The sequence below is a fragment of the Pimephales promelas genome, chromosome 15 (genome assembly GCF_988280905.1).
Source record: "Pimephales promelas chromosome 15, fPimPro1.hap1.1, whole genome shotgun sequence".
In the NCBI taxonomy this organism is placed as follows: domain Eukaryota; kingdom Metazoa; phylum Chordata; class Actinopteri; order Cypriniformes; family Leuciscidae; genus Pimephales; species Pimephales promelas.
In genome coordinates, this window is record NC_142783.1 from 13,104,703 (window position 1) to 13,132,162 (window position 27,460).

At 37.1% G+C, this 27,460-nt stretch overlaps 1 protein-coding gene across 1 annotated transcript; it reads left to right on the forward strand.

Annotated features, from left to right (window-relative positions):
- The first annotated feature begins 176 nt into the window (after positions 1-176).
- tyro3 (TYRO3 protein tyrosine kinase) lies at positions 177-27,356 on the forward strand. Its single transcript, XM_089120174.1, has 19 exons — positions 177-512; positions 4,043-4,226; positions 11,963-12,063; positions 12,170-12,340; positions 15,024-15,110; positions 15,343-15,458; positions 16,174-16,354; positions 17,758-17,900; positions 18,925-19,063; positions 19,274-19,400; positions 19,688-19,782; positions 19,871-19,966; positions 21,263-21,343; positions 21,458-21,550; positions 21,896-22,017; positions 22,132-22,241; positions 23,319-23,478; positions 23,998-24,134; positions 25,524-27,356. Exons 1-19 carry the CDS (start codon positions 455-457, stop codon positions 25,942-25,944), a joined length of 2,622 nt encoding a protein of 873 aa, XP_088976300.1. The 5' UTR covers positions 177-454; the 3' UTR covers positions 25,945-27,356.
- Positions 27,357-27,460: the final 104 nt, after the last annotated feature.

Below are 27,460 nucleotides of genomic sequence, written 5' to 3' on the forward strand. Positions count from 1 at the left end.
TGCCGTCTTCATACTGTAAAATAATACACGTGAAAATGCATTCCTTTCAGCTTCAAAAAGTTTGAAACGCTGCTATAATTAAAAGTTTAGTTTTTGTACCGGAGTGACGTGCAGTGTCGCCACGTGACCTAGAGGGGGCGCTTCTTCCCGACTCTGCGACTCCTCAGATGTTTCCTGCTGTTTTTCGAAATCGAGCTACTTGACTTGAGCGATGATCACTGTGTTCTCACGGGCTCTTTGAGGATTTATCAAAACAATGAGAAGAATGCCATTTATACCGGGTTAACTGCCGAAACATGATGTATTAAATGCAAGAGGGTGATTTTGAAGCCTTGAAGTCTATGAATATAATGGGATTTACGAACACCTAGTTAATTCATTAACTTTAATCAGCGCTGTTCAAACTTTCCCAAGGTGAAGGAGAAATCTCAGCTCTTTAGCAGAAGATGTTATAATGGGGCTTTCTCTTTGGATTCTGCTCTTGTTACTGCACTTCAATGAGGGAATTCATGGTAAGTTTGTTGAACTAATCGCAGTTTGTGAACGCAATGTTTCATTAAACTCATCAGTGTGTTTATGTGTTGACGTGGACACAATGTTTCAAGATAAACATCGATTTACAAATGTAAATTGGACGTCACAAGCATAAAGTTCTAATAATCCTCTTTTATAAGCTTTAGCATAATGATAATACCTAATTTTGTTATTTCCAGAGGATAGACAGCATTTGAGAATACAGATTCAAAACTAATGGAGCCCGATCATGTTTAAACCAATCAGCATCTCTGGGTTTCTTGTTGTTGTGGTCGAGTGTGATCAAATATATATATTTTTTAATATATATATTTTATCTTGGATTGCAGGCTGAGAAGGAACTTGATATCGTGTTCTAAAAAATATACTTTCACTTAAATTAAAGAGTCACACTTTTTATTTGTATAGTTATTTAACCAAATATACTTTTGAAGTGTAATTAAAATAATGCGAAAACAAGCAGCCATTTGTCTCTATTATTCTGTTACTGCTGATTGAAGCAGTGTCATGATAGATAGATAGATAGATAGATAGATAGATAGATAGATAGATAGATAGATAGATAGATAGATAGATAGATAGATGACAGACAGACAGACAGACAGACAGGTTTGGGCATGGGTACGGGTTGACCGAATTCTGACCCCGGCAAATTATTGCAAAAAAGAACCGATACGAATACCGGATCGATAAGCAGTATTGGTAAGAGTAGTAGCTAAACCTTAACGATATATACCCATCCCTAGACAGGTAGCCTATCCTATTGATTGTGGAGTAGGCTACATCATAGACAGGACACTGTAGTTTCCTCATTTACCTCTTTCCTGGGTAATGAATGTGATGTTTGTTGCAGATGTTCTGGCCAGATGTGTGTTGTTGTCTGTCATCTTTCAGACATCTGCAGCATGCAGGACGTCTGCTGTCCACAATCAAAGCTTGCACACTGACAGAGATGCCAGAAATGTTCACAATAGATGCCTTAGAAAAATGCACAAAAGCCTGTTAAAGGAAAAATGAAACTTATTTGCAATTTTTTTTTTGGGTGTAGGGACATATTGCTCATATCTTGTGTTGTTGTTGTTGTTGTCTGTCTTTTTTTTTCTTTTTTTATAGGCAACATTTAGAGACAAAAAGCTACAAACAAAGCATGTTTTGTAAATTATTGTGTTTGTTAAAGGGATACTCCACCGTTTTTTTTTTTCATATTAAACTATGTTATTCCCTTAACTAAGACGAGTTGATACATGCCTCTGTTGTCTCAATCGCTCTGGCGCGCGAGACTCTTTGATCGCACTTAACTAGCCCAGATCATTCAATATGGGCCAAGCAGAGAAGTGACCAAACACCTCCACGTTTTCCATTTTTAAATACAGTTACACGAGTAGTGTAACTCGACCAAGAATGGTGACACAAAATAAAATGTTGTACTTTTCTAAGTGTGTAAAGTGGATAACTATAATGTATGGCGGAAAACCACAGCAAGCACTTGGGAGCACTTCGACTCCGTCCAGAGTGAAAAATCCTCTCCAGAGTGATGATATTAATGCACCGAGTCCATAGATATATATGTGCCGAGTCGAAGTGCTCCCAATCACTTGCTGTGGTATTCCGTAAAATACTTTTCTGTGTATTTAACATGTTACAAAGTCAAATTCTAGCTTCCGGCCAAATGGCCATACACAGTCTACTTGCACCTAATGCGCAACTTGTGACGTCAGAAGTAGTGTAGTGCATCATTGCGTAGTGTCAGCAGTATGTCGTTACTCGCACAAGTCGACTTAGACTTAAGTCGAATCTTTGTGTTTGTTTGGCCAGAAGGAAGTTATTTTACTTTATAAAGTTTTAAATATGGATATTTTTCTTACACAAACTCATTGCTTCGCTTTAGGAGGCCTATGTTAAAGGGTTAGTTCACCCAAAAATGAAAATTCTGTCAGTATTTACTCACCCTCATGTTGTTCCAACCCCGTAAGACCTTCGTTCATCTTCAGAACACAAATTAAGATATTTAAGATATTAAGATCGCTCCTGCATACAGTCCGTAGGCTTCTTGAGGGACTGGCTCTTGCTGTCCCCGAAAAGTAATTAAAGACATCGTTAAAATAGTCCAAGTGACTACAGGGGCTCAATCTTAAGTTTATCAAACGACGAGAACACTTTTGTGCGCAAAAAACAACAAAAATAACGACTTTATTTCAACTATTCACTTCCTTCTCCATAAGCCTGTAGTCAGTTAACGTAGTGTGATTGCGTAAAGCTACGTCACACGTTGGCTCACTATTGGCCGACGCTGGTCATGTGTGTGTGATACGTGTGACGTACAATAACAGAAGCTTACGCTATTAAACTAGTAATCTGACTCGCGCAGAGGGAGAAATAAACGAATAGTTGAAATAAAGTCGTTATTTTTGTTGTTTTCTTGCGCACAAAAGTGTTCTCGTCGTTTGATAAACTTAAGATTGAGCCACTGTAGTCACTTGGACTATTTTAACAATGTCTTTTATGACTTTTCGGGGACAGCAAGAGCCAGTCCCTCAAGAAGCCTATGGACTGTATGCAGGAGCGATCTTAATATCTTAAATATCTTAATTTGTGTTCCGAAGATGAACGAAGGTCTTACGGGGTTGGAACAACATGAGGGTGAGTAAATACTGACAGAATTTTCATTTTTGGGTGAACTAACCCTTTAACCCCCCGGAGCCGTGTGGACTTCGTTATGATGGATAGATGCACTTTTATGGACTTTAAAACAGAAACTGTAGTTTTAAAATGTGGCTTTTACTCAATTTCAGACTGATCTCATGAAGTAACGTGTGTATGACACGCCAATTCGTATTTCCATTTTTGGCTTGCTATCAAGGAGCATAATCCCTTTTTTTTAGCGTGCCGTGTTTATGAACGCCGTTGACTTAACGTTATTACTGTATATAAATATATGACTTACCTCAACCCCATCCCTAAACCTAACCGTCACTGGGGTTAATGGCATTTATGACTGTTCCCTTACCATCCTAGAGAAAAAAAAGATCGCTCCCCAGATATAGACGTACATTTTGCTTCGTTTCGCGCAGACATTTGACGGCGTGTACAGACACGCGGAATCACTCGGACGTTAATGGCGTAGACATACACGTGGATACATGCGGATAGCTCAAAATGCGTAGACATAACACGCCACTTGACTCGAAAGTGGCGTGTATGTTTACGCAAAAGTCATGATGTCATGTTGCCAATTTAGTAGACTGGAAAGGTCCGGTCGAGTAACTTACATTGTATCACTCGAACCTGGGCGAATTGTATGCCAGTCACAAAGTTAACAAACGTGATCATCATCCAACATGATGGCATATAGGCTTTTCAACTAATGTAAATCTATTTTTATTGTATAGAAGTATAATAGTAGTTAGTTTATCTCTGTTACTCATGTCCCGCTAAATCACATCTGCTGTTCTGCAACAGAGCAACAAGTTACCAGATGGTAAGCCTAGTTAAATTGTGTGTCCTCCAGGGGTACGGTTCACCAAAAACCCTTCCAACCAAACGGTGACTCAGGGTAACATGGCTCGTCTGGGCTGTGCCTTTGAGGGTTTGAGTGAACCTGAGATCATCTGGATAAAGGATGGAGAAAAGATCTACAGCACTGATCAGATGTACATCACACTGGATGCACATCACTGGGAGACCTTCCACAGGTAGGACGGTGTGAACCTGGAACTGTGTCCTAGTCCCTGATGTTGTTCAGAATTGTTTTTGCCAGTGGTCAGAAATTAAACAGAACTGGCTGAAACTATTTGCAGGGAAGAACTGAAACCTTAGACGATATGAAGGGGGTGATGAAACTGATTAAAATACATTGTCATATGATATGCCAAATCTCAGATTTGATAGTGTGCAGTTATCAAGGTCGTTTACTAAGGCAACTGCCACTATCAGTACTGTTTCCAAAACTAGTGTTAGAGATTTGAACACATAACACACACAAAGTATTTCTTGTTGAGAAAAGGTGTGTCAAGTGATCAGGTTTTTTTATGCAAGGCAGGCAATAAAACATTCCGAATCCAATAGATGTACATTAAAGGTAGGGTAGGCAATTGCAGACTGGCTAGCAATAGCAAGCTAGCTTTGAAAGCATGAGATCCCACCCTCCCTTTATAGCTTCTCCAAAGCCACGCCTCCTTCAAAACACATGAACACACACAGCCAGAGCAGAGTCTGCAAAGTGTCACTAGACGAGTCTCAAAGCACATAATATTACAATAATAATGTATATGTGCTAGGGGTGGTTAATCTGTCTGATTTCCCGATTCGATTCGATTACGATTATTGAAGTCCCGATTCGATTACAGTCGATTTTCAATTATTAACGATTCTCGATTACCGATTATTGATTTTCCATTTCACAACAGTAAACGAAAATACACTAGATCAACATATGATTATATTAGCAGCAGCAACATTTTGGTATTAATTGCACTTTTTATTTGTTTGATATTCATTGAAAATATAATGATGGTTAGTGAGGACATGAAAACATGCTTGTTGTCTACTACTTAGGCAACTCATTATCTTTAAATTTATTAACTTTAAAAAAAATTTCAAAAGCAATTTTGTTGCATTATAATGCAAATGCACCTGGTTCTATTAATTGACAGCATTACAATGTATTTTGTGATTTCCTTCAATTGAAAATATTTGAAGCAAGTTTGGGGGACTTGAAGGGCACCCGATTCAGAGAATCACCCAGAAATTCAAAAGAACAGCATTTATCTGAAATAGAAAGCTTTTGTAACATTAAAAAATACCGTTCAAATGTTTGGAGTCGGTAAGAATTTTTATTTAATTTTTTGGGCAAAAGAAAAAAGAAATCTATACTTTTATTCATCAAGGATAAATTAAGTTGATCAAAAGTTAAAGTACAAGACATTTATAATGTTACAAATCGATTATCTGAATCTTTTGTGTGTGACTATAAATAATTTGCTTTAAAAGTACAAATTAATGACCCATAAAGAATTAATCCACAATATATTTTATTAACATTACAAAGACCGACCAGGAAAATAAATGTGTGCTTAAACTAGGAGCATACTTGTAGTAAATAAATAATATAACGACTGGTGCAGCCGAGTGTTTTTCCTCGTCTGGCTGCCTGGAAAGGTGTCATATGGCTTATCATATTTGTCGTGTTTCCGTCGTTGGTTTTATTCCACAAAGCGTACAACTAGTGCGGCTCTTGTCCAGCTCCTTTCCCCCTTCAACTTCAGAAGCCAAAATATTTCCACACGTCAGCTTTTAACCTAACAAGGAAAGTGTTTGGATCTCGCGTGCCATCTCATCTCTGTTATGTGCACGCCACAGACGGTCCCGCCACTGCACTTCCGCGCTTCAGAGTTCCGTCTTTCGCGTTCCGTCAATTTTACGTTATTATAAATACATATCAAAATTTTTTTTTTTGAAATCGATTTTTTGACATTTGTGAATCGATTCAGGATCGTCCACGTCCGCATCGCGATGCATCGAGAATCGATTTTTTTCCCCACCCCTAATATGTGCACAACTTAAAGTACTTGTAGCACCGGACTGCTGCAGATTCATTTCACTGTTGATAGTGTTGACATAGAAACACATCTGAGTTTGAGGGCATAAACAGCTCCAGGTAGAACATCACGGGTTGCCATCCTGTAATTTCGGTTACGAGATGGCGTGAATAAGCTCATTGTTTTGATTCAGGAGGAACTGTAAAAGGCGGCAGCTGTTTGTTTGTGGTGCTCGATAACTGTCTGTAGCATGAAACACGAAAAAAGGGTTCATTGGGTTCTATATATGAAGCATAGGGTTCTTTACTCAACTCCAAAGAAACTTTTATGCTAAAAAAGGTTCTATAATGACAAGAAAGAACCCTTTTGGCACAAAGGTTAATTATAGGCTATTATTCAATTATATATTACATTATTCTGCAACATTTTGTAGCTGTAATTAAGTTATTCTTTATTAAACTGTTGTAGTAACTTAATGTCACATTTTAATCATGCTGATTTTGGGAGGAGAAGAACTGAAATGCCACTCTTCGTGTGATATTGATTAACTATATAAAATGATATAAATATATACATTTTCTAACCCCCATATCTTGAATTGTGTGATCATTCACATGCATTCATAAATACATTTTAGGGTCTTGATGTTTGTCAGTAATGTGAAATATTTAATTCGGAAAGGACAAAGCAGATGATAATGAATGAACCCAAAAGGTTCCATATAGAACCTTTTTCCTGGTTACAAAGAACCCTAAAGGGTTCTTATTATTGAACCCTTAGGGGTTCCAAATACGTAGCGCTGATAGAACCTTTTAAGGTTCTATATAGAACCTTTTCTTCTAAGAGTGTGATGACGTGTGATGTCTGAGTGAGCAGGATAAGCAAAGGGATGGAAGTTCAGGATGGAAGTACATATGACAGGCAGGTATTGTAGAACATCCTATCATTACATTCAGACCGAATGCAATGATTGGACGAACATTTTTTGGTCCTATGTGTACCACGGAAGATACATGTGCATTTTAAGATTTAGACCACTTCTTATATGGATTGCTATTGCCTACCCTAAAAATTGCCTACCCTATCTTTAAAGGAGGACACCAGAATGTCATAACAGAGACTTTTGGGTAGACTAAAAGGGAGCTTGTCCAGTTGTCATGGCTGTGGCCTTGAGGTTGTGTCTCAGTGTCTCTCTCAGTATCATTTTTTATCATCACAGTGTGGGCGCAGAGCTAAAACACCAGAACAGTTGTTCGTGCTTTTTTTGTTGGATTTCACTGTAACTCTAAAATCATATGATCACATTCATTACTGGCTGTATGGTAAAAGACACCAGGGTGAATACACTTTATAAAGGACTTTTGTATCAAGTCTAAAATGTTTGTTACTGTAGCCAGTTTCTGACCTTCAAAGTTATACAAAATTATTTTCAACTGTTAGTAAGTTAATTGGCTTTATGCCCAGCTGCACTACTTCCTGAACTTCAGCCAGCTCCTTGTTTCCTGTCTGCCATTATTGGCCAGATTGATTAATTCAGGTGTGTCTGATTATTGTTGCCATGACTACTGAGGTCAGGTACACCTGAATTAATCAATTTGGCCAATAATGGCAGACAGGAAACAAGGAGATGGCTGAAGTTCAGGAAGTAGTTCAGCTGGGCATAAAGCCCATTCTTGAGCACAATATGAAGTTGGATTTGAATACTATGTTTTGTGAGCGAACAGTGTGTCAGGTTCTTGTTTATTGATTCCTGAACTTAACCAGGATAGTTGGATATACTACCATTCAAAAGTTTGCGGGCAGTAATACTTTGTTTGATAAAAAATTATACTTGTATTCAGAAGGGATTAGACAGTAAAGACACTTTCAATGTTTCTATTCATAGCAGAACTGAAAAAAAAAAACCTCAAAAATATTAAGGAGCTCAACAGTTTTCACAACTATTATTATTATTGTTAATTATTGATGATAAGAAATGTTTCTTGAGCAGCATATCGTCATATTAGATTGATTTCTAAAGGATCATGTAACTGAAGACTGGAGTAATGATGCTGAAAAATCTGATTTGCAGCACAGGAATAAATTACATTTTAGAATAGCCTATGCTTAAATGGAAAACAGAGAAAACTTCAAACGTTTAAACGGTAGTGTAGCAGCTTTTAAAACTGCATTTCACATGAAGACCACAATAAATAAATACAGATAGGCTATTTAAATCAAAATGTATAAAGCTAAAACTCATACATTGTAAATATATATATATATATATATATATATATATATTGTTGGTTTAACTTAAAAAAATAAGTAACCTGGTTGCCTTAAAATTTTAAGTTGATTGAACTGGAAAAAGTGAGTTAATACAATGAAGGAGATTGATTTAATCATCAGAAACTCAAAATAATAAGTTATCTGAACTAAATAAATTATTTAAGTTGATTTGACAAAAGAAAAAATGTTGTGATAACAAATCTTGAAAATATTTTTTCCAAGATCATTTACAGCTTTCTGTTGAGCACTCAGGTAAATGCATCCCCTATAATGCAGATGTAATGCAGACATTAGTGAGCTTGTTTTACTGAACGCTGTCAAGGCTGATAATCTCTTGCACGTGTCGTGACGCAGTCCGGTTGCCTAGATCTGTTTTAGGCCATTTTTAGACTAAACACAGTTTGGGTGGAAATTTGCTTTTGAAAGTGCTGCCTTGCTATAAGATTAGGCTAAAAAGAGGATAACAAATGGTAGAGAGAGAAACTGGCTTAGTGAATTATATAGACGTCACGTTTTCCTCGCTGCATGCTGCCTACATAATCTATAAATGACTCATTTCACCTGGTGAGTTCAGTTGTAAACAAATGTATACGTCATGCAATTCTGCTATGTGAATGCAATTCATGGCGTTGTTTGCGCAACTGACCTTTGTCTACATAAATCTTAGCACTCTTAGACTGAATGGCTCTCTTCTAGTTGTAAAACTTGGAGACTGATGTGTCATTATTCCATGATCATTATTTCACAAAGTTTGGGGATTTGCTACTTTTCTTAGTCTTCTGTCATGTCAAGTTAAATTACATTTGTTTAGATCTTTTTTTACAAATACATATTGTTTCCAACTAGCATCGCGGTAATATACAGGAATAAAAGAGTAATAAGGCTTTTCATTTATCGAAAGCAATACAGTTTCAGCTGTAAAACAGCTCTAAAAAGATAATAGTGTCATTATTCAGTTTAGTTAAAAAAAAAACAATGCGAATGCTGCAAATATGTGAACAATTGCATTTGAGCTTGAGGAAAGTTAGTGTTTAAAGGGCACCTATTATGCCCCTTTTTACAAGATGTAATATTGGTCTCGGGTGTCCCCAGAATGTATTTGTAAAGTTTCAGCTCAAAATACCCCACAGTTAATGTATTATAACCATTTGAAAATGTCATTTTTGGGGCCTGTTTAAAAATGAGCTGTTTTGGGCAATACAACCTTAAATGCAAATGACTGCATATCCCCGCCCTGCCTTCGGATGAGGGCGTCACTTGCATACCTATGGCAGTCGGTAAGCAGAAGGCCTGAGAGAGTGAGAGAGACCCGCTGTCATTCAGCCGTACATGTTTGAATCGGAATAGATAAATAGTCTCTGATCAGACCCAGATGACGAAGAGACTCCGGCAGAATAAACACAAATGAGAATGGACCAGGACGTCTCGGTATGGATATTTGATACATTTATGTTCTTATAGAGTTGTAATCGCGTCCCCTTTGAAATTATGCATGTGCAACACACACACACACAGACACACACAAACACTAACGTTGGCACAATTTTTTGAAACTACATACACATACTGTGATGAACTTCGCTACGTACAAGCGAAATTACATTTATGTTTACTTGTCATACGGGTGCTTCTGTGGCAAATGTGAGAAGATGGCTAACTTACAGAACAACAACATATATGCAGTTTTTAATACAATATCTTTAAAAATATATATATTTATAAACATGTGGTTTCACACTATACAAACAAGGTTTAAATTATATACACAGACATCCTACGACGACAACAACTTTAGATGCATTTGTTGTTGAATTGGCTGACATGGACTGAAATGACTATTTACTCAAAAATCATAAAATACACTTACTGTTACTGGAGGTGTCGGTGGATTGCAAACAGCATAAACTTATTTACGAAGGAAAGGCGCCACTTAAACTTCCAAAATACAATACATCCACTGTGTTTTCAGTGGCTCTAATGTCGGAAATAAATGAAAACTACTATGTGTGTCATTATTACATCCCATCCCACAACAGAACACTTATGATTCTAGGAGACATTACCGGCTGTCGTTGAAACTAAAGAGGATGGTGTACACCGAGGGCGGGGTCTATGCCACAACCACACTGTCAATGAAACCCCTTGCTCAATTCTACGTCACAAAGTCTTATCTTAGAACATCTCGTTCTGGGACAGTGCATATGATTTATTGAGATTGTAAAAAAACTTTGAGTGGATTTTTATCATTCTAGGGTGGTTTTGCTCACACACTGCCAACACACATTTATGTTCAAACACCATGTAAAAGTGAATTTTTAATAATAGGTGCCCTTTAAAAGTTATGCCATGCAATATTGTGTTACTCACTAAAAAAATCCCTAAATATTGTGTTATTCCCTAAAATTGTAACTAAACTACTTAATTTCACTTTTTTTATGGAAAGTAATGCATTGCGTTACATTACTTATACATTACTTTTTCTAATGTTTCATGGTGTTTTCACAGCTCGCACAGCGCCTCTGCACTTACTTTCGATTTCTCTTAACATGGGGATGGGATTCGTGGGGAAAAAAAGTAACTTGCGTTACTTGTTTGAAAAGTAACTCAGATATTTTGTTGTAAATTTAAAAGTTACTTTACTAGTTACTTGAAAAAAAGCAATCATTACTTTTTCTCATGTTACTTGTAATGCGACCCGGCCCCAACAGTAAATGTTATCTTGGTTTCCATCAACATTAGAGTGTGTAAATGACCCAATTTTCATTTATGGTTGATTTAAAGGAGTAGTTCCCTTTCGAAAAAAAACTTTTGCTGATAATTTACTCACCCCCATGTCATCCAAGATGTCCATGTCTTTCTTTCTTCGGTGGAAAAGAAATTAAGGTTTTTGAGGAAAACATTCCAGCATTTTTCTTCAAATAATGAACTTCAGTGGGAACCAAACGGTTCAAGGTCCAAAAGACACTTTCAGTACAAACTGTTCAAAGGGCTTTGAATGATTTCAGACGATGAACACGGGTCTTATCAAGTCAAACGATCGCTCATTTAATAAAAAAATAACAAAGTTTAAGTTTTATTAAGCTCAAATTGCTCGTCTTGCTCTGTTCTGTGACGCACGTTTGTGACTCTCCTGTTCAAACTCGTTCAGTTTGATGATTCATTTGGTTCATTCAACGAACTAAACGAACGAATTGACTTGGAAAAAGTTTTGTTCATTTTGATGAACGAGTTCGAACAGGAGAGTCACGAACGTGCATCACAGAACAGAGCAAGGCGACCATTTGAGCTTATAAAACTTTTTAAAAAAGCGATCGTTTCGCTTGATGAGACCCTTATTTATCGTCTAGAATCGTTTAAAGCCCTTTGAACAGTTCGCAGTTTGTACTGAAAGTCTCATTTGGACCTTGAACCGTTTGGTTCCCATTGAAGTCCATTATATGGAGAAAAATGCTGGAATGTTTTCATCAAAAACCTTAATTTCTTTTCGACTAAAGAAAGAAAGACATGGACGTTTTGGATGACATGGGGGTGAGGAAATTATCAGCAAAAGTTTTTTGAAAAGTGAACTACTCCTTTAACCCTTTGAAGGGTGTCTAATCTGATTGTTTCTTTGTCGTCAGTGTGAAATCCGTGCAGCAACAAGATGCTGGGAAGTACTGGTGTGAAGTCGAATATCACGGCACGATCATTTCCTCTGAGCCTGCTTGGATCACAGTAGAAGGTTATTTTCTTCTTCTGAATCCTTCAAGTAGTGTATTTTTCAAATAATATCTTATTCCTTTAATGCAAATATTACACTTTTTTTCCTCCTACTGCTCATATTTTAGGTGTGCCTCATTTTGTGGAGGAACAAGAGGATGTAGCTGTATTTGCAGGGGAGCCGTTCAACCTGACGTGTGCTGCTTCAGGTCCTCCAGAACCTGTGGTGGTGTTATGGTGGCTGGGAGACCAACAGAATGGGGATTTCATGCCCTCCCCCTCAGTTCTCTTAGTTAAAGGTGAGAGACACCAAGGGCCGGTCCCAATACCCACACCTGCGGCCTTTGCATTCGACCACTTGTCTACTTGCATGACATCTTTCTGGTATTTGTTTAAGTGGGCGCGAAGACCGCAATTGTGTGTAGAACTTTTGATTAGCCGATGGGACACACTTACAACATAGTGTTATTAAAATGTATTGTAAGTGCGTTTTATTTACACATTTTGATTACTTTAAAGCTACACTGTGTAACTCTCTTAGTTTATTCTTAGCTAAAAACACTTAGTTCTTTCAAAAATATATGTGCTCACATTTACTTCATTCAAGTAATAAAGTATTCTTGTGAGTGTATAATATGCCATTGAAAAAACATACGGGTAAGGGGTTCTAATGTCGGTCGCCATGTTTCCCCTCCATCTTGAAAGTACATTAGCCAAAGAGGGACATACCCGTTAATTCAAGCTTCGCCTTTCGTGTTTACGTTTGAGTTAACACTCATGGACGAGGTCGAACTGGAAGCCATGTTATTCTTGGACTACATTGGCCACCGTACGAGTTAAAACGAAATCAGAATTGAGAGGAACAGAAACTAATATTCAATGGATAGTCATATACATTTTCACCTCTAGATGGGGGTAAAATCACACAGTATAGCTTTAAGGGGGCTTACACACTGGGCACGTTTGGTGTGGTCCGAGAGCAATTGTTCCCAATCCCGCAACGCTGGTCTGGTTGGTTTCACTCATTAGATTCTGTAAAATCCTGGTGCTTTTGTCCTCATCTTACGTCATCACAAATGTGCACTGCAATATATTGTGTTTGGTATTAATTTCATGCTATTATGCGCAGCAGAGTGAACGACACTTGGGTGTGCTGTATGTGCTTCACATAAAGGAGGCTTTCTACAGCTTGCTAACAGACTTTTGAGGAGACAGTGGATTGCGCGCTATTCATTTGAGCTTTGATTGAACTCACTCTGCGTGATGACACTAAAAGAAAGAACACTACATATGCTTTGTTGTATTAGTGACGTCATCATCAGCTAAAATGCATGCGCAGGTTACTTTACTTCCTGAACAAGTGTGCACCCAAGTGTGAGTTGTTTTCACATTCCCAGCTTCCCAATGCTATTTGAGATTGGCATTGTGTTTGATTATAGTATTCAGAATATAATGTGACACAAAAACAAGTATATAATCCTCTCCTCTATTAAATATTCCAAGAACATTTGTTTGCTCACAACAGCAAACAGTTAATGATTCAGTGTATGAATCACATTATGAAACATCATGTGAAACATCTAAGATTCCTATATCCTCTTTTAAATCTTCTGTGAGGTGATTTAGTAGGCAGATAAAATATATAACTGTTGCTTTCAGTGGATTGGGTGAGTTTGCAGTGAGTTTCTAGTTGGGCAAGTTTGTGCTTACATGTAAATAGTGTAGAGTTGTGAGAGATTTTCAGCAACATATTTTTGGTCTCATTTGAACTATCAAAGTGATTTGTTTTTCTCAAACCCTCACAGTTTTTTGACAGAAGAACCAACAAAATATCTTTTTAACGAAAATACATTTTGAACTGTTTGAGGTGTCTGGTACGTTGTTTAAATTTCTCATCATGTTCTTGTGGAGAAAAAGCCTCCTGTTACTGGATAATGTCAAGGCCAGTTTCCCGCCTTGCCTTTACTTTTTGTAACTGGATCTCTTGTTCTGTGAGGAAATGCATTATAGTAATCAATGCTGCCAGTGTGGTAAAGCCCAGTAAAGCAAACTTTCCATTTTAACAGCCTACGCTGTCGCTTAGAAATCATTGAGTCATTGAGTCCATGTGTTCCTATTATCAGCAACAGAAATGAGTGTGACTCACTCAGAGTTTAAAACCATTTTTTTGCTCTGTCATTATATAAAACAATGTGGCAGCTGTCAAGTCCTTGTTCATGAGGTGAGATGAGACATGAGGAGGTTTTTTTTTGTCTATTCTGTTTGATTTATATATACAGTATAGAAAAACAATTCTGATTCATTATTTTTTGCAGCTCACTTAGAAAATTTCATGAATATAATGAAATGATAAATATATATTTATATTTTATTAAGTATAAGTATTAAGTATGCTTTTAATGGATGTTTTGTATTAAAATGGAAATGTACTGGTATTTTTTTTTTCTAAAAAAGAAGTAAAACTGCCAGTACATGGCACAGTAAATGTCTAAATGTGTACAAGTAATTGATTCAGTCATTCGGTTTGTTCAAATGGTTGATTCTTCAGAAATTATGTATGAACTTCTTATGAATGGGCATTGAATAGTTGGTTCACCTGACTGATTTACTTAAGATTGATTCATTTATTGTCAATAGATTCACCCGATTGATTCTATAGGCTATACAAACATTACACATTACAGTGAGTTGTTGACCTGCTTAATGTACGTCACCAATCAACAATGAAATATAAGATTAACTGTGTGTATATATATATATATATATATATATAGTATTTTAAACTATATTTATTTTAATAGTCATAAAAATGATGTTATTTGTTTTAATGCAAATATACATTCTCCCTTTTTTCCCCTTTTGATTGTAAGGTGAAATGTTCTTGCCATACTTCATATTTCTCCCATTTAATATGCATTTTTGCAAACTTAATTGCAGGTGAAGCACTGACCACAGCGATTTGTTTTTTATTTGCTCAACCAGGTGTAAATGAGAGTGTAAAGTTTTACTGTGAGGCCAAGAACGCTCGAGGCATCTCTGTGTCACGCACAGGCACGGTGCACATTAAAGGTAAGACATACCACAGTGTTTTTTACTTCCCACTCACACAACTTTTGTTGCTGTAGTTCAGCATAATTGCATTCCAAAAATAATAAAAAATAGTGGTTGTTTTTTGTTTTGACAGTAATCTATCATAAACAGGCATCCACACAAATACAACCACAAAAGGCGTGTAGATTAGAAAGAAGCTAAATATGTTGTTGTCATAATGTGTTTCTTTAAATGTGATTGTTATGTGCAGTCCGTCCTGATTCCCCCCGGGATGTCAAGGTACATCATGTGTCTGATCTTAATATAACCGTAACATGGAGTCCAGGTTTCACAGGGCACTCACAGCTTTCCAGCTGCACTATACAGGTATGCTACTACATAGTGTTTGATATTATTGAATTCCTTTTTTTTGTGTTCTTCCTATGGCCGTACAGTCTTAGTGCTTGATTGTTAAAGGAATAGTTCACCACAAAATGAAAATAATTTATTTACCCTCTTGTCATTCCAAACCCTCTTCCTGTGTAACACATGGCAGATGTTAGGAGCAGGAAAACATGTTTTACATTGCTCACAGTTCGTATGGTCTACTTTTAACCAGACCCTGACAAGGGCCAGTTGCATAAACTTAGCCACTTTGTCAAGACTGTGTCTTAAAGGGATACTCCACTTTTTTTGGAAATAGGCTCATTTTACCACTCCCCCAGAGTTAAACAGTTAAGTTTTACCATTTTCGAATCCATTCAGCCGATTTTCTGATATTTAGAAGAATATCAGTAACCAGACAGTTGGTCTCATTGACTACCATAGTAGGAAAAAATATATACTATGGAAGTCAATGAGACCAGAAACTGTCTGGTTACTGATATTCTTCTAAATATTAGAAAATCGTCTGAATGGATTCGAAACCGGTAAAACCCAACTGTTTAACTCTGAGGGAGTTGTAAAATGAGCTTATATCCAAAAAAGTGGAGTATCCCTTTAAGAACTAAATTGATCAACTATAAATTAGTCAAGAAGTAATCAGTCTTACGTTTCTCATTTTTTAAACAAAAATGAATATCTGCTTTTAATCCATTTCTAGGTGTCAAAGGGATCTGGAAAGAAGGTGAAACTTCCTGATCTGGATGTTGTGGTTCCTCCCTTCCAGCATGTGTTTGGGGGGCTCCACAGTTACTCAAATTACAGTGTAAGAATCCGGTGTGATAATGAGGTGGGCTCTTCCCCCTTCTCTCCCTGGGTGGACTTTCACACTCCAGAGGCAGGTATGTGAAACTTTAGATAAGGTAATGATGCTATGCATGTGGTTTCTTTCTATTAGTCAAATTAACATAAATGGCTTTTTAGCTTGAACAGCATTGCTGTGGATGAAATTACAGGCATTTGCATTTGCATTCATCCTTTTTGGCCAGACACTTTTACCCAAAGCAGCTTACATTGTATTCAAAGTAAACATTTGATCAGCTCTTGCATTCCCTGGGAATCGAACCCATGACCTTGGCATAGCTAGTTCCATGCTGTACTGTTTGAGTTTCAGAATGGTAAGGATATTAGTAGACTGTTAGCTTAGGGTTCAGGTTAGTAGAACAAGTTGAAATGTACTTGCCAAGTTCATTATAGTCAATCAAATGTCTGTTGGGGAGCATCAAAATAAAGTGTTAGCAGATACTAAGCTAGTTGACATGTAATTGAAGCATTCCTAATAGTTAACAGAATGGATAAAGTGGACTATCGTAATAAAGTGTTCCCACTTTATTATTTATTTATTTATTTATTTACTTTTTTCATGTGGAATTTGAAATGGTCATCCCATACTATCTGTCTGAATGAAGAGTGTTGAAGTCCAAAAAAAGGAAGGAAGGAATGAGCTTTTGCAGAATCCAGATCCAGCTCAAAAGAAGCTTGTTCTCTAAAACATGGTTGCTGCATACGTCACTAAATGACTTCGTCTGGATCAAGGAGTGCTACTTAAAGATGACATTTAATTACAAACAGTGGTAGTTCAAAGTTCTGTGAAGGACAGTCATGAGCGATTTATGTTTATGAAATTCCTTCGGAAATAAAACCGTTTGCCGTTCTAACCAAAGTTTTGGTGGGTTGGAAGTAAACAAACAGCCCAGAGAGAGGGGATTCTGGCCAGATGCCTAGGGCAAGGGGTTTGGAAGAGGAGGAGCTGATGGTGGGTTTGAGGAGCAGAAGGGGTTTCTGAAGTTGTCCCTGTTTGTATGTTTGTAAACTGGTAGCACTGGCAGCAGTCCAGTAGATTCCAGGCTGAGTGGTACAATGCGCCATTGTGCGTGTCCCCAATCCATATCAATGCACTGCTGCCACATACAGAGTCCAATATTCTGCCACCTCCTGGCCAAAGCAGTCATTGGAAATATGTGGATATAAATGGATTTGGTTAACTTACGCTTTTTTTTATTTTTCATTTTTATCCACTATAAATAAGAGTGTATTATACTCCTCTCCACTTAAAATCCATTCCACAGATTCCAGAGTTTTTTTTTTCTCTCCTCCAAATCAGTGGAAAAAATGTGAACAAATTCCATCTGGGCCTGGCTGTGACATCATTTATTGTCGTGCAGAGGCGCTTGACACGTACATTTGTCTGTACACTGGCAATTATGGCTCCCTTTTTTACTGTTTTCATATCTTTCATACACAGCACCATCAGCAGCTCCAAAGAACTTTACCTTTGAACTCAGCGAGCAGCAGCTCACTCTGTCCTGGGCGGCACTGGAACAGGAGGAGCTTTGTGGAAGGTTACTGGCTTATAAAGTGCAGTGGAACCAGGGAGGAGAGAATCAGGTACATCATTATAAAGGAAGACACACTTACAGATGAAATTTCGCAACACTGACGCTGTTATTGAACTGGATAATGACATTATTGTCTTCTGTAGAGCTGCTTTACAACTCAAAATGAACAAAGTTGTTTCCTGACTGATGAATTTTGGAACATTTCACACCAAGAATAAAAATGTTCAGTTTATTATAAGCACATGCTGCAGTTATGTCGTCTGCCACTTTAAATACACAGCTTTTTAAAGCAGGATGGACTCTGATTGGCTGTCCTATCCTTCTCCTGTGTCTTTATCATTACAGTTCTCCACTATTCGTATAGGATTAGAATGATTATTAAAAGTTTAGTTATCATTACAGTTATTGTCTTTGACGTGTCTTTGGTGTGAACTGGCCAGTTTATTACTGTGAAGCTGCTTCGTAATTATCTGTGTTGTATGAAGAACTATAAATAAATGCGATTTGACTTGAAATATGCTTGATCTTATAAATGATTATTCATCTTTTTCCTGTTACTGATAAGAGTAAAGAGAGCTACACTAACCACACTTAAAGGGATAGTTCACCCTAAAAAAACTCACCCTTGTGTTGTTCCAGACCCGAATGACTTTGACACATCTTTGGTACACAAATTAATATATTTTTAATAAAATTTGATCGATTACTGTACCCCCATTGAGACAGCTATGTAACTGACACTTTGGCGCTTCAAAAAGATCATAAAGAGTAAAGACGTCATAAAACTAATCTAACTAAAAAACACAATCATGTCTCTTCAGGAAATGTGGACTAAACCACTCAATTCATATGGAATAGTTTTCCGATCTCAATCAACTTTTTGAAGCGTCAATCTCTGAGTCTGCTTATTGTGTAGCTGTCAATGGAGAGTACAGAACTGGATCAGATTTAAAAAAAAATATATCTTCATTTGTCTTCTGACTTTTGGGTTTGGAACGACATGAGAGTGAGTAAATGATGACAGAATTAACATTTTTGAGTGAACTAACCCTTTAACCTTTCTGTCTCTATAGGATCCCTTACTGTTTAAGGACAACATTGCCCGTCTCTCGGGTGCTGGGCGATTCTTTAACGCCACCTTCCAAGTTGCTGCGTGCACAAACGCAGGATGTGGCCCATGGAGTCAGACTGTTCTTGTGATGCCCATGTCAGGTTTGTCCACTCTCATTGGTGTCCACCTCCTGCCTCTCTGAAATCGGGATTTCTGCAGTCACGGCAGCTTTTTTTGTGACAGCATTTTCTCTTAATGCAGCGCTCTAATAGCCCGTGTGTGTTCATTCGCCGCTCATTATGCAGGAATGGCGTAGCGTCAGGCACTTTTGAGCAGAAGTGGTGATTAACACTCTCATTGTGTCCTTTCAGCCATGCAGGCTCAGACCCAGAGGGGCCACATATGGGTAGGGCTTCTTTTCGGCCTTCTTGTGGCCACCATGGTGGGACTCCTGTTGATTGTACTGGTACGCAACAGAGGCAAAGAGACCCAGTTTGGGTATGTGTTTACTTATGTGTTTACTTTATTACACCCTATTTGCTGCCCAAACCACACATCATGTCTGAACTAGGACTGAAATCTGGTCTCTTAGACTGTGATCTGTCCTTTCACAGTCAAGTTTGCTCAAAATCAATGAAGACTGGACATACAATTTGTAGTCCAAGAACTTGCTCCATTTTTGCTTTTGTTGGGCAGTTTGGATGATTAGTTTTAGATGAATTTCCAAAATGTCTTTTAAAACAGTGAAATATGGGTCATTTTGTCACATTTTGGTTTGTTTGCAGGTCTGCATTCGCAGCTCCAGGAACAGAAGTTCCGGTTTCCTTTACAGCTGCCAGGTCCTTCAACAGGCAGTTCCCTGAGCTCCCTGAAACCACATGTACGTACACGCATTACTGCACCATCATTGAAATCCTACTGTACTTGTTTTACAGGAAATTATGAATTTTGACTCTGTATCCCTCTAGTGGACAGTCTAGGAATCAGCAGTGATTTGAAGGCCAAGTTACAAGATGTTCTCATCTCTGAAAGGCTCTTAACTCTGGGACGAATGCTTGGAAAAGGTACATTATGACCCAGATGCTCATTTTAGTCTCTTTTTGTTGGGACGAGACCCTAAAGTGATGTGTACCAGTGTACCTACTTTGTGTACCAGTGATTTAAATGATTGAAATGATTGATTTCTGTCTTAAACCTCACAGTGCACATCCTTTTTTGATAATTTTCTGCATCTCAGAAGGATAAAATTCTTAAAGTCACCTTCTATTCAATTATTTTATTACTTAAAACTCATCTTTGTTCACCAAAATTACATTTTTAAATGTTTTTTTTTTCTTGAAAAAAATGTCTTCATGCCTTAAAATAGCTTGAGTGTAAATCTACATCCTTTCTTCATGTAGTATATGTGGTTCTATGAATTTGCAAATTAGCCCCGCCTCCACTCACTCACACCAGTTCCACTCATTTACAATCACACGTTGACCTGATTGGTTACAAGCAGTGTTGGGTTTAGCTAATTACTAAGTAATTAGTTACTGTAATTTAATTACTTTTCCCTTGAAAATGTAAAGTAAGGGATTACTCTTCATTTAGCTGTAATTTAATTACAGTTACTTCTGATGTAATTGAGGTAAATACTGTGTATAGATCAATCCGATCTCACAGCGATTCGGATTTTATTAGGTGTCTACATCGTACGACCGCACTCGTACAAATTCGTATGAATTATTGTAAAATATGTATGAAAAAAGTGTGAAATGTCTTGAGATCAGACATAAAACAATAGTGGGTTTAACATCAAAATGTATTGTCTGATGCTAAAAAGTATGTTTTCATAATGTAACCTTCTCCACCTTGGTCAGTTTAAAGATAATTCATGCAATTTTATAGTATTTATTTGAAAGAATTAAAACAGATTCATGTCCTTGTATTATTCAGCTAGCTGAGATTGATTTGGGATTTTGAAAGTAATTAGTAATTAAATACTTTTTAGAGAGAGTAATTAGTACAGTAATCTAATTACACTGTTGAAGAGGAAATTAGGTAATTAGTAACTAGTAATTAATTACTTTTTTAGAGTAACTTACCCAACACTGGTTACAAGGTAGTTTGTGATGTCAGAAATACCAGCGATTTCTTTGGTGCTGTAGTTTTAAGGAGAAATTACTCAGTAATGGTGTTGTCCTATGAATTTACACATTTTTTTAAGCATATTAAATACACCAAATAGACTTATGAACAACCTTAATAACTTTTATAAAAATTGAAAAATTTATTATACTGACACAGTATTCTGGGGTCACAGTTTTTACCTTTTAAACTTTGTTCATGGCAGTCAAAATAATAATATTGTTTTCTAGGTGAGTTTGGCTCTGTGAGAGAAGCTTTTCTCAAATCGGAGAATAACTCTGGGCAGAAGGTTGCTGTGAAAGTCCTAAAAAGTAAGTGTACATCTAAAATGATTAGTTCAATGATCAGTTGGATGCCTGAGGACCAGGGTATTGGTGTTGTCATTGTTTCCGTGCATTCATGCATCTCTCTCTGTGCTCTTACAGCTGACATCAACTCATCCAGTGACATTGAGCAATGTCTGAAAGAGGCAGCCTATATGAAAGACTTCCATCATCCCAATGTCATTCCACTTGTTGGTTAGTGGACACATTTTCTTTGCTAGGCTTTGGCTCAGAATCTATTTGCTTTACATCCCGTACGAAAATACAAACCCCCCCCCAAAAAAAAACACATGGTTACTAGAGTTAAACCATGGTAACCACAAATTAACCATGGTTTTGCTACACTAACCATAGTTTAACCAAGGAATTTGTAGTAAAACTGTTTTTCACAATAAAACCATGGTTAATTTTCGTAAGGGATACTGGATAAGTTCACATCAAGGCAATCAATGCAGGTCCTTTCCATTTCGACGTGGATATTATCAAGCAGGACTCACTTGAAGATATTACTTCAACATGGTTGTGAATTCGCTCCCACAGGTGTGAGTTTGCACAGGAGAGCCCAGCAGCGGTTACCTGTTCCTATGGTGATCCTGCCCTTTATGAAACATGGAGATCTCCACACATTTCTTCTCATGTCACGTCTCGGAGATGAACCATTTGTACGTTTTTCCTGTCACTTCCTCGCACACACACATGCAGCAACTGTACATCAGATTTATTTGGTCTATTTCTCCTTGTAAATGTTTGTTCATGTCTCTTGTGTTTTTTTGTAGACCCTCTCTCAGCAGATGCTTATCCAGTTCATGCTGGATATTGCTCGAGGGATGGAGTATCTGAGCAACAAAAACATCATCCATAGGGATTTGGCTGCTCGTAACTGCATGTGAGTTTTTTTTAAAGGGATACTTCAGGATTTAGCACTAAGCTTTGCATTAGTAGGAAACCTGTAGTATTTTCGAATTACCATGCTTTCCACCCTCATACCCCCCTGAGACGAGAGATTTATGTATTTTTTTGTCTGAAAATCGTCATTTTGCATCATCGGACGATTTTTTGGCCAGAAGCTAAAGACTACAGTCAGTAGTAGAGGCTGTCCCGCATGTTCTCAACCCGCCCATAGAGGGGGAGATCTCACTCACAAAATGTACACATAGTGTCAGCCATTTTTTTTGGAAGCTAAGCTAGCAGGCTCTTGTTCTGTGGAGAAAGTGGAGTACTAGGGGTTACCATCCTCTTTTTCTCGGAAGTCTGGCAGTCGATGTCCGGGATTCAGCTTTTGCTTTCTGCAGTCGCCATTCATTGTTTACATGTACAGCTTTTGTTTCAATATAACTGAATTCATTGCGATTGGTGAATCTGAATGTAGTGTTTACATGAACGCTAAACAAGTGATCGGTTGATGTGTGTTTTAACATTGCTAAGAAAATTCCCGCTCCTCCGTGAGAGATACGAGACCGGTGCGTCTCACGGCCGCTCATTGGTAATCACGCCACCAGCCTCGCGCCGTTCTCCCACGACCCTCACTCGTCCTTCTCATCACAGTAAACATAATGAATGGCGACTGTAGAACTCAAAAGCCGAATCCCGGACATTTCGGGCGATCTCGAAACACTTTTTCGGGCAGACTCCTCACGGAGACTCACTAGTAGCCTAGACTTGTTGTTTAACCACTGCTCTCTGTTACCGGTAGGCGTGGCCTCCTAGGGCAGCGAAGCAAGTGCATTCTGGGAGATGTTGTTTTTCATCAACATAAGCCAAAAATACATTTTCTGTCTTTTCTCAGTCTAGAAAGCTCCAAATTCAAAAATAATTTCACATTTCTTCTACATAAAAGATCCATTTTAAATACACATCCATCTTTCCAGAGGTGAAGTATTCCTTTAAGTCAGTTCTATGTAAAAGGAACATGATTTACTGATCATACCTTTTATGTTCCCCTCAAATGAATCTTTAATTTTAGGTTGAATGAAAATATGAGCGTGTGTGTAGCAGATTTTGGTCTCTCCAAGAAAATCTACAGCGGCGACTACTATAGACAAGGGTCTGTCTCTAAGTTGCCTGTGAAGTGGATCGCTTTGGAAAGCCTGGCAGACAATGTCTACACAACACAGAGTGATGTGGTAATAAACACTATTTGCCTCATACATGATTTCTTTAATATTACTAGGTGAGATGATGTATTGTACTGTAAGTAATGTATAATGTACAATTATCTTATCATTGCTGCAGAATAAGCCCTGATAGGGTGAGCCAGACCCCAATGGGAAACAACATGGTTATTTACTTGATAAATAAATGAATATGATATTTATTTAAATTGAAATAATTGTATTATGAGAGATGGACAAGAGCACATTGTCAAATGAGAGATACAAAACTATCACAGATATGTAGAAACAACCAATTTCTTGAAATCGGGACAGTCAGTTATACAGTTTAGTAGTCATTATATAAAAATATTTGACTATAAAAGGATCAAACAGAATCCTAGTAACCCAGAGAGTCATGTAATAATGTACTACGTTAAAATCACACAATTTCTGAAAACAGAAATGCTCGTATTTTCTTTACTGGGTTTAAAACATAGCCCTTCACTGTTACTGTTCCTGGTACTGTTCTGATGGGCTGTTATTTTTTAGTGGGCATTTGGTGTGACCATGTGGGAGATCATGACTAGAGGTCAAACGCCTTACCCAGGGGTGGAGAACTCAGAAATCTACGAGTATCTTATCAAAGGAGAAAGACTCAAGCAGCCTCCGGATTGCCCTGGTGACGTGTAAGTTTTAATTGTTGATTTTATTATATAATATACAATTTCTTAAACACATTCATTTGGAAAAAAAGTCATCTGTTTGGTCAAAGTCTGCATTTATTTCGAAAATTCAGTAAATGTAGAAAAGACGGTAATATTATTAAAAACTATTATAATTTGAAAACTTTTCTATTTTAATACAGTAGTCAAAAGTGTAAAAAAAAAAAAATGTTTTTGAAATAAGTCTCTTCTGCTCACCAAGGCTGCATTTATTTGTTCAATAATACAGTAGAACAGTAGTATTCCAAAAATATTATTACAAATTACAAATTTTCTATTTTAGTTTAAAATTTGTATTTATTCCTGTGATTCTAAAGCTGAATTTTCAGCATCATTACTCCAGTCTTCAGTGTCACATGATCCTTCAGATATTATATTTTTATGCTAATTTGCTGCTCAGGTTTACATTTCTTCTTATTAAATATGTTAAGCAGTGAAATATTATTATCAGTGTTGGAAACTGACTGTTATGCCGCCTAATATTTTTGTGGAAATGGTGATATTTTTTTCATGATTTTTGGATAAATAGAAAGTTAAATGAACAGCATTTATTTATTACATTTACTAAAGCATTAATTAAATAGATATCCTTTATAGCATTATAAATGTTTTCACTGTCAATTTTCATCAGTATAATGCATGCTTGATTAAAAATAAGTATCCATTTATTTTCTTTTTTAATCTTACCACTAATTTTTGAGGGATATCATTGTTTCCACAAAAATGTTAAGCAGCAAAAACTGATTTTGAAATTCATAAAAATAATAATGTTTCTTGAGCAGCAAATCAGCATATTAGAATGATTTCTGAAGGATCATGTGACACTGAAGACTGAAGGAATGATTCAGCTTTGCATCACAGGAACAAATTACATTTTCAAATGTATTAAAATTAGAAAAAAAATTGACAGCTACTGTAAAGCAGAATTTTCAGCATAATTTCTCAGCAAAGTCTTCAGTGTCACATGGTCCTTCAGAAATCATTCTAATATGCTAACTTGGTGCGTAAAAAACATTTCTTATTACTATAAATGTTGAAAACGAAAATGTTTTTGCTGCTGTGAAAAAAACGTAATACATTTCTGTCAAGATTCTTTGATGATAATAATAGAAAGTTCAAAAGAACAGTATTTATTGGAAATAAAAATCTTTTGTAATGTCTTTTACTGTCAGTTTTTTATCAATTTTAATGCATCCTTCATGAATAATATATATATATATGTGTGTGTGTGTGTCTTACTGACCACAAAAGTTTGAACAGTAGTGCATTTAATACTAAAGTTGCAGAACTCTCATTTGATTGCAGCCGTTTTAGAGATTCATTCTGCTATTGTCTGTATTTTCTCACTTCCAGTTATGAAATCATGCACAGCTGTTGGTCTCCTGTCCCAAAGTGCCGTCCTAGTTTCCAACACCTCATTGACCAGTTGGAGCTGTTGTGGGCGAAGCTGAATCCAGCTCCTGTAAAAGAGCCGTTGCTGTATGTGAACCTGGAGGAAGAGGATGGAGAACAGGCCTCTGCCCCGGGCGCAGATGTCGGGACCCGTAGTATTGAAGATCCCTCTTGGGGAGTACCGTGGCAGTGCGCAGGAATAGAGGAAGACGAAAAGGACTGGCTAATGGTGTCATCGGGAGCAGCTTTTGCTATTGGTGGAGACTACAGATACATCATCGGCCCACGCGGTGGCGGTATTGATGAAGAGAGCAGGCGCTCTGATGATGGCCTGTCGGAGGATATCAGGGACGAGGAAGAGGACATCATCATTAATGTGTGATCCCCCCCCCCACCCCCCCCCCCATGCTCCAGGAATAATACTTAACACGAAGAACTGTTATCCATGCTAACTGTTGAGGCGTGACGTGGACGTACAATCAGCTGCTAATACTTTTAGAAACATGATTTGACATGTTTATTTCAATGGTAATTATTAAATATGACTGTAGCAAAGCCAGTGTTTCAACAAATGCCATTTTTAGAGTCATATCTGTGATTTATGAAGTGTAAATTGTTATTGTTAATCCTCGTGCATATATATGTCTTTGCTGGTATATTTCCGGCATTATTTGTGTTTTGTACGTGTGAGTGAAGTGTCAATCACGTCCTGAGACTCACTTATGTGGTGCCTTTTGTTTAGTTCCTGCACATTTGTTACATCGCATGAAGAAATTCCTTTGGATTTAAAATGCATACTATGACATTAGCTCAGACTGTCAGTTTTTTATACTTGCACTTAAATGAATGTTCTGGGTTAAATAGCCAACTGATTAAACTGTGCATGCTGTATGATTGCTAAGTTATTTCTATGAAACAGTGTTTTTGCAGCTGGGAAACCCCTGAAAGATTTATCATCTGTCACTGCTGAATAATTATGCAGAAAACATTTCCATAGATAATCATTTTGATATAGATGATTAGCATCAATTTACATCGAACAATTGTACTATAGACCTACATTTTACACCTTACTGTCAACACGTTTTTTTTTGTTTTTTTTTGCGGGATTACAGTATTTTCTGTGGTTGTTTCATTTAAACCGGAATATTACACTTTACCTGTACAGCAAACCCTCATTAGAGCATTTTGAAGGTGGGATATCAAGGGACTTTTGGTTTTATTAAGTGCAAGTTTCATTTTATTATGCAGCACAGATTGAGCCTGTTTTTGCTAATTGTGTTTTTTTGAACCTGTTAATGAGTTGTGTGAAAGATATCTTCAGTGTTTGTTTTTAAAATCGGAAGCCTTTGTATTTCACTTCATCGGTGTACGGCTCACACTCACTTTGGGAGTGTTAGATCATGTAACAAACATTGTCATGTGTTGTGGATAAATGTGACACATCATTCAGTGTTGTTAACTCTTGTAAAGGGTTGTCTGCTTATCTCAAATCAATGAAAAAGGCAAAGAAGAGGATGTTTGCATGTGAAATACCTGCCATGAAGATAAAATTTTATTCCAGGGAATTACAACAGAAGCCGAGACAGGCTAAAATGGTTTTATTATGGTTAGAGCTGTACAGAGTTCAACAGAGTAAACAATGCCCTTTATGTAAGCAAAATGAGCAAGAATGTTGCTCAGAAATAGCAATGTCTGAGCTCTATATGTTGATCATTTGGGTGGTTATAACTGTTGTTTTCCATTTTATTTCAGAAATTGTAAATAAAACATCTATTCTAGACCTAAAAATCATCAGATGTGAAGTTTATTGGGGATGTGGCTTTAAAGGACAAAGAGAAATCAATATAGCATGTAATCACAAAAATATACAATATTTAACAATACAATAATATTAA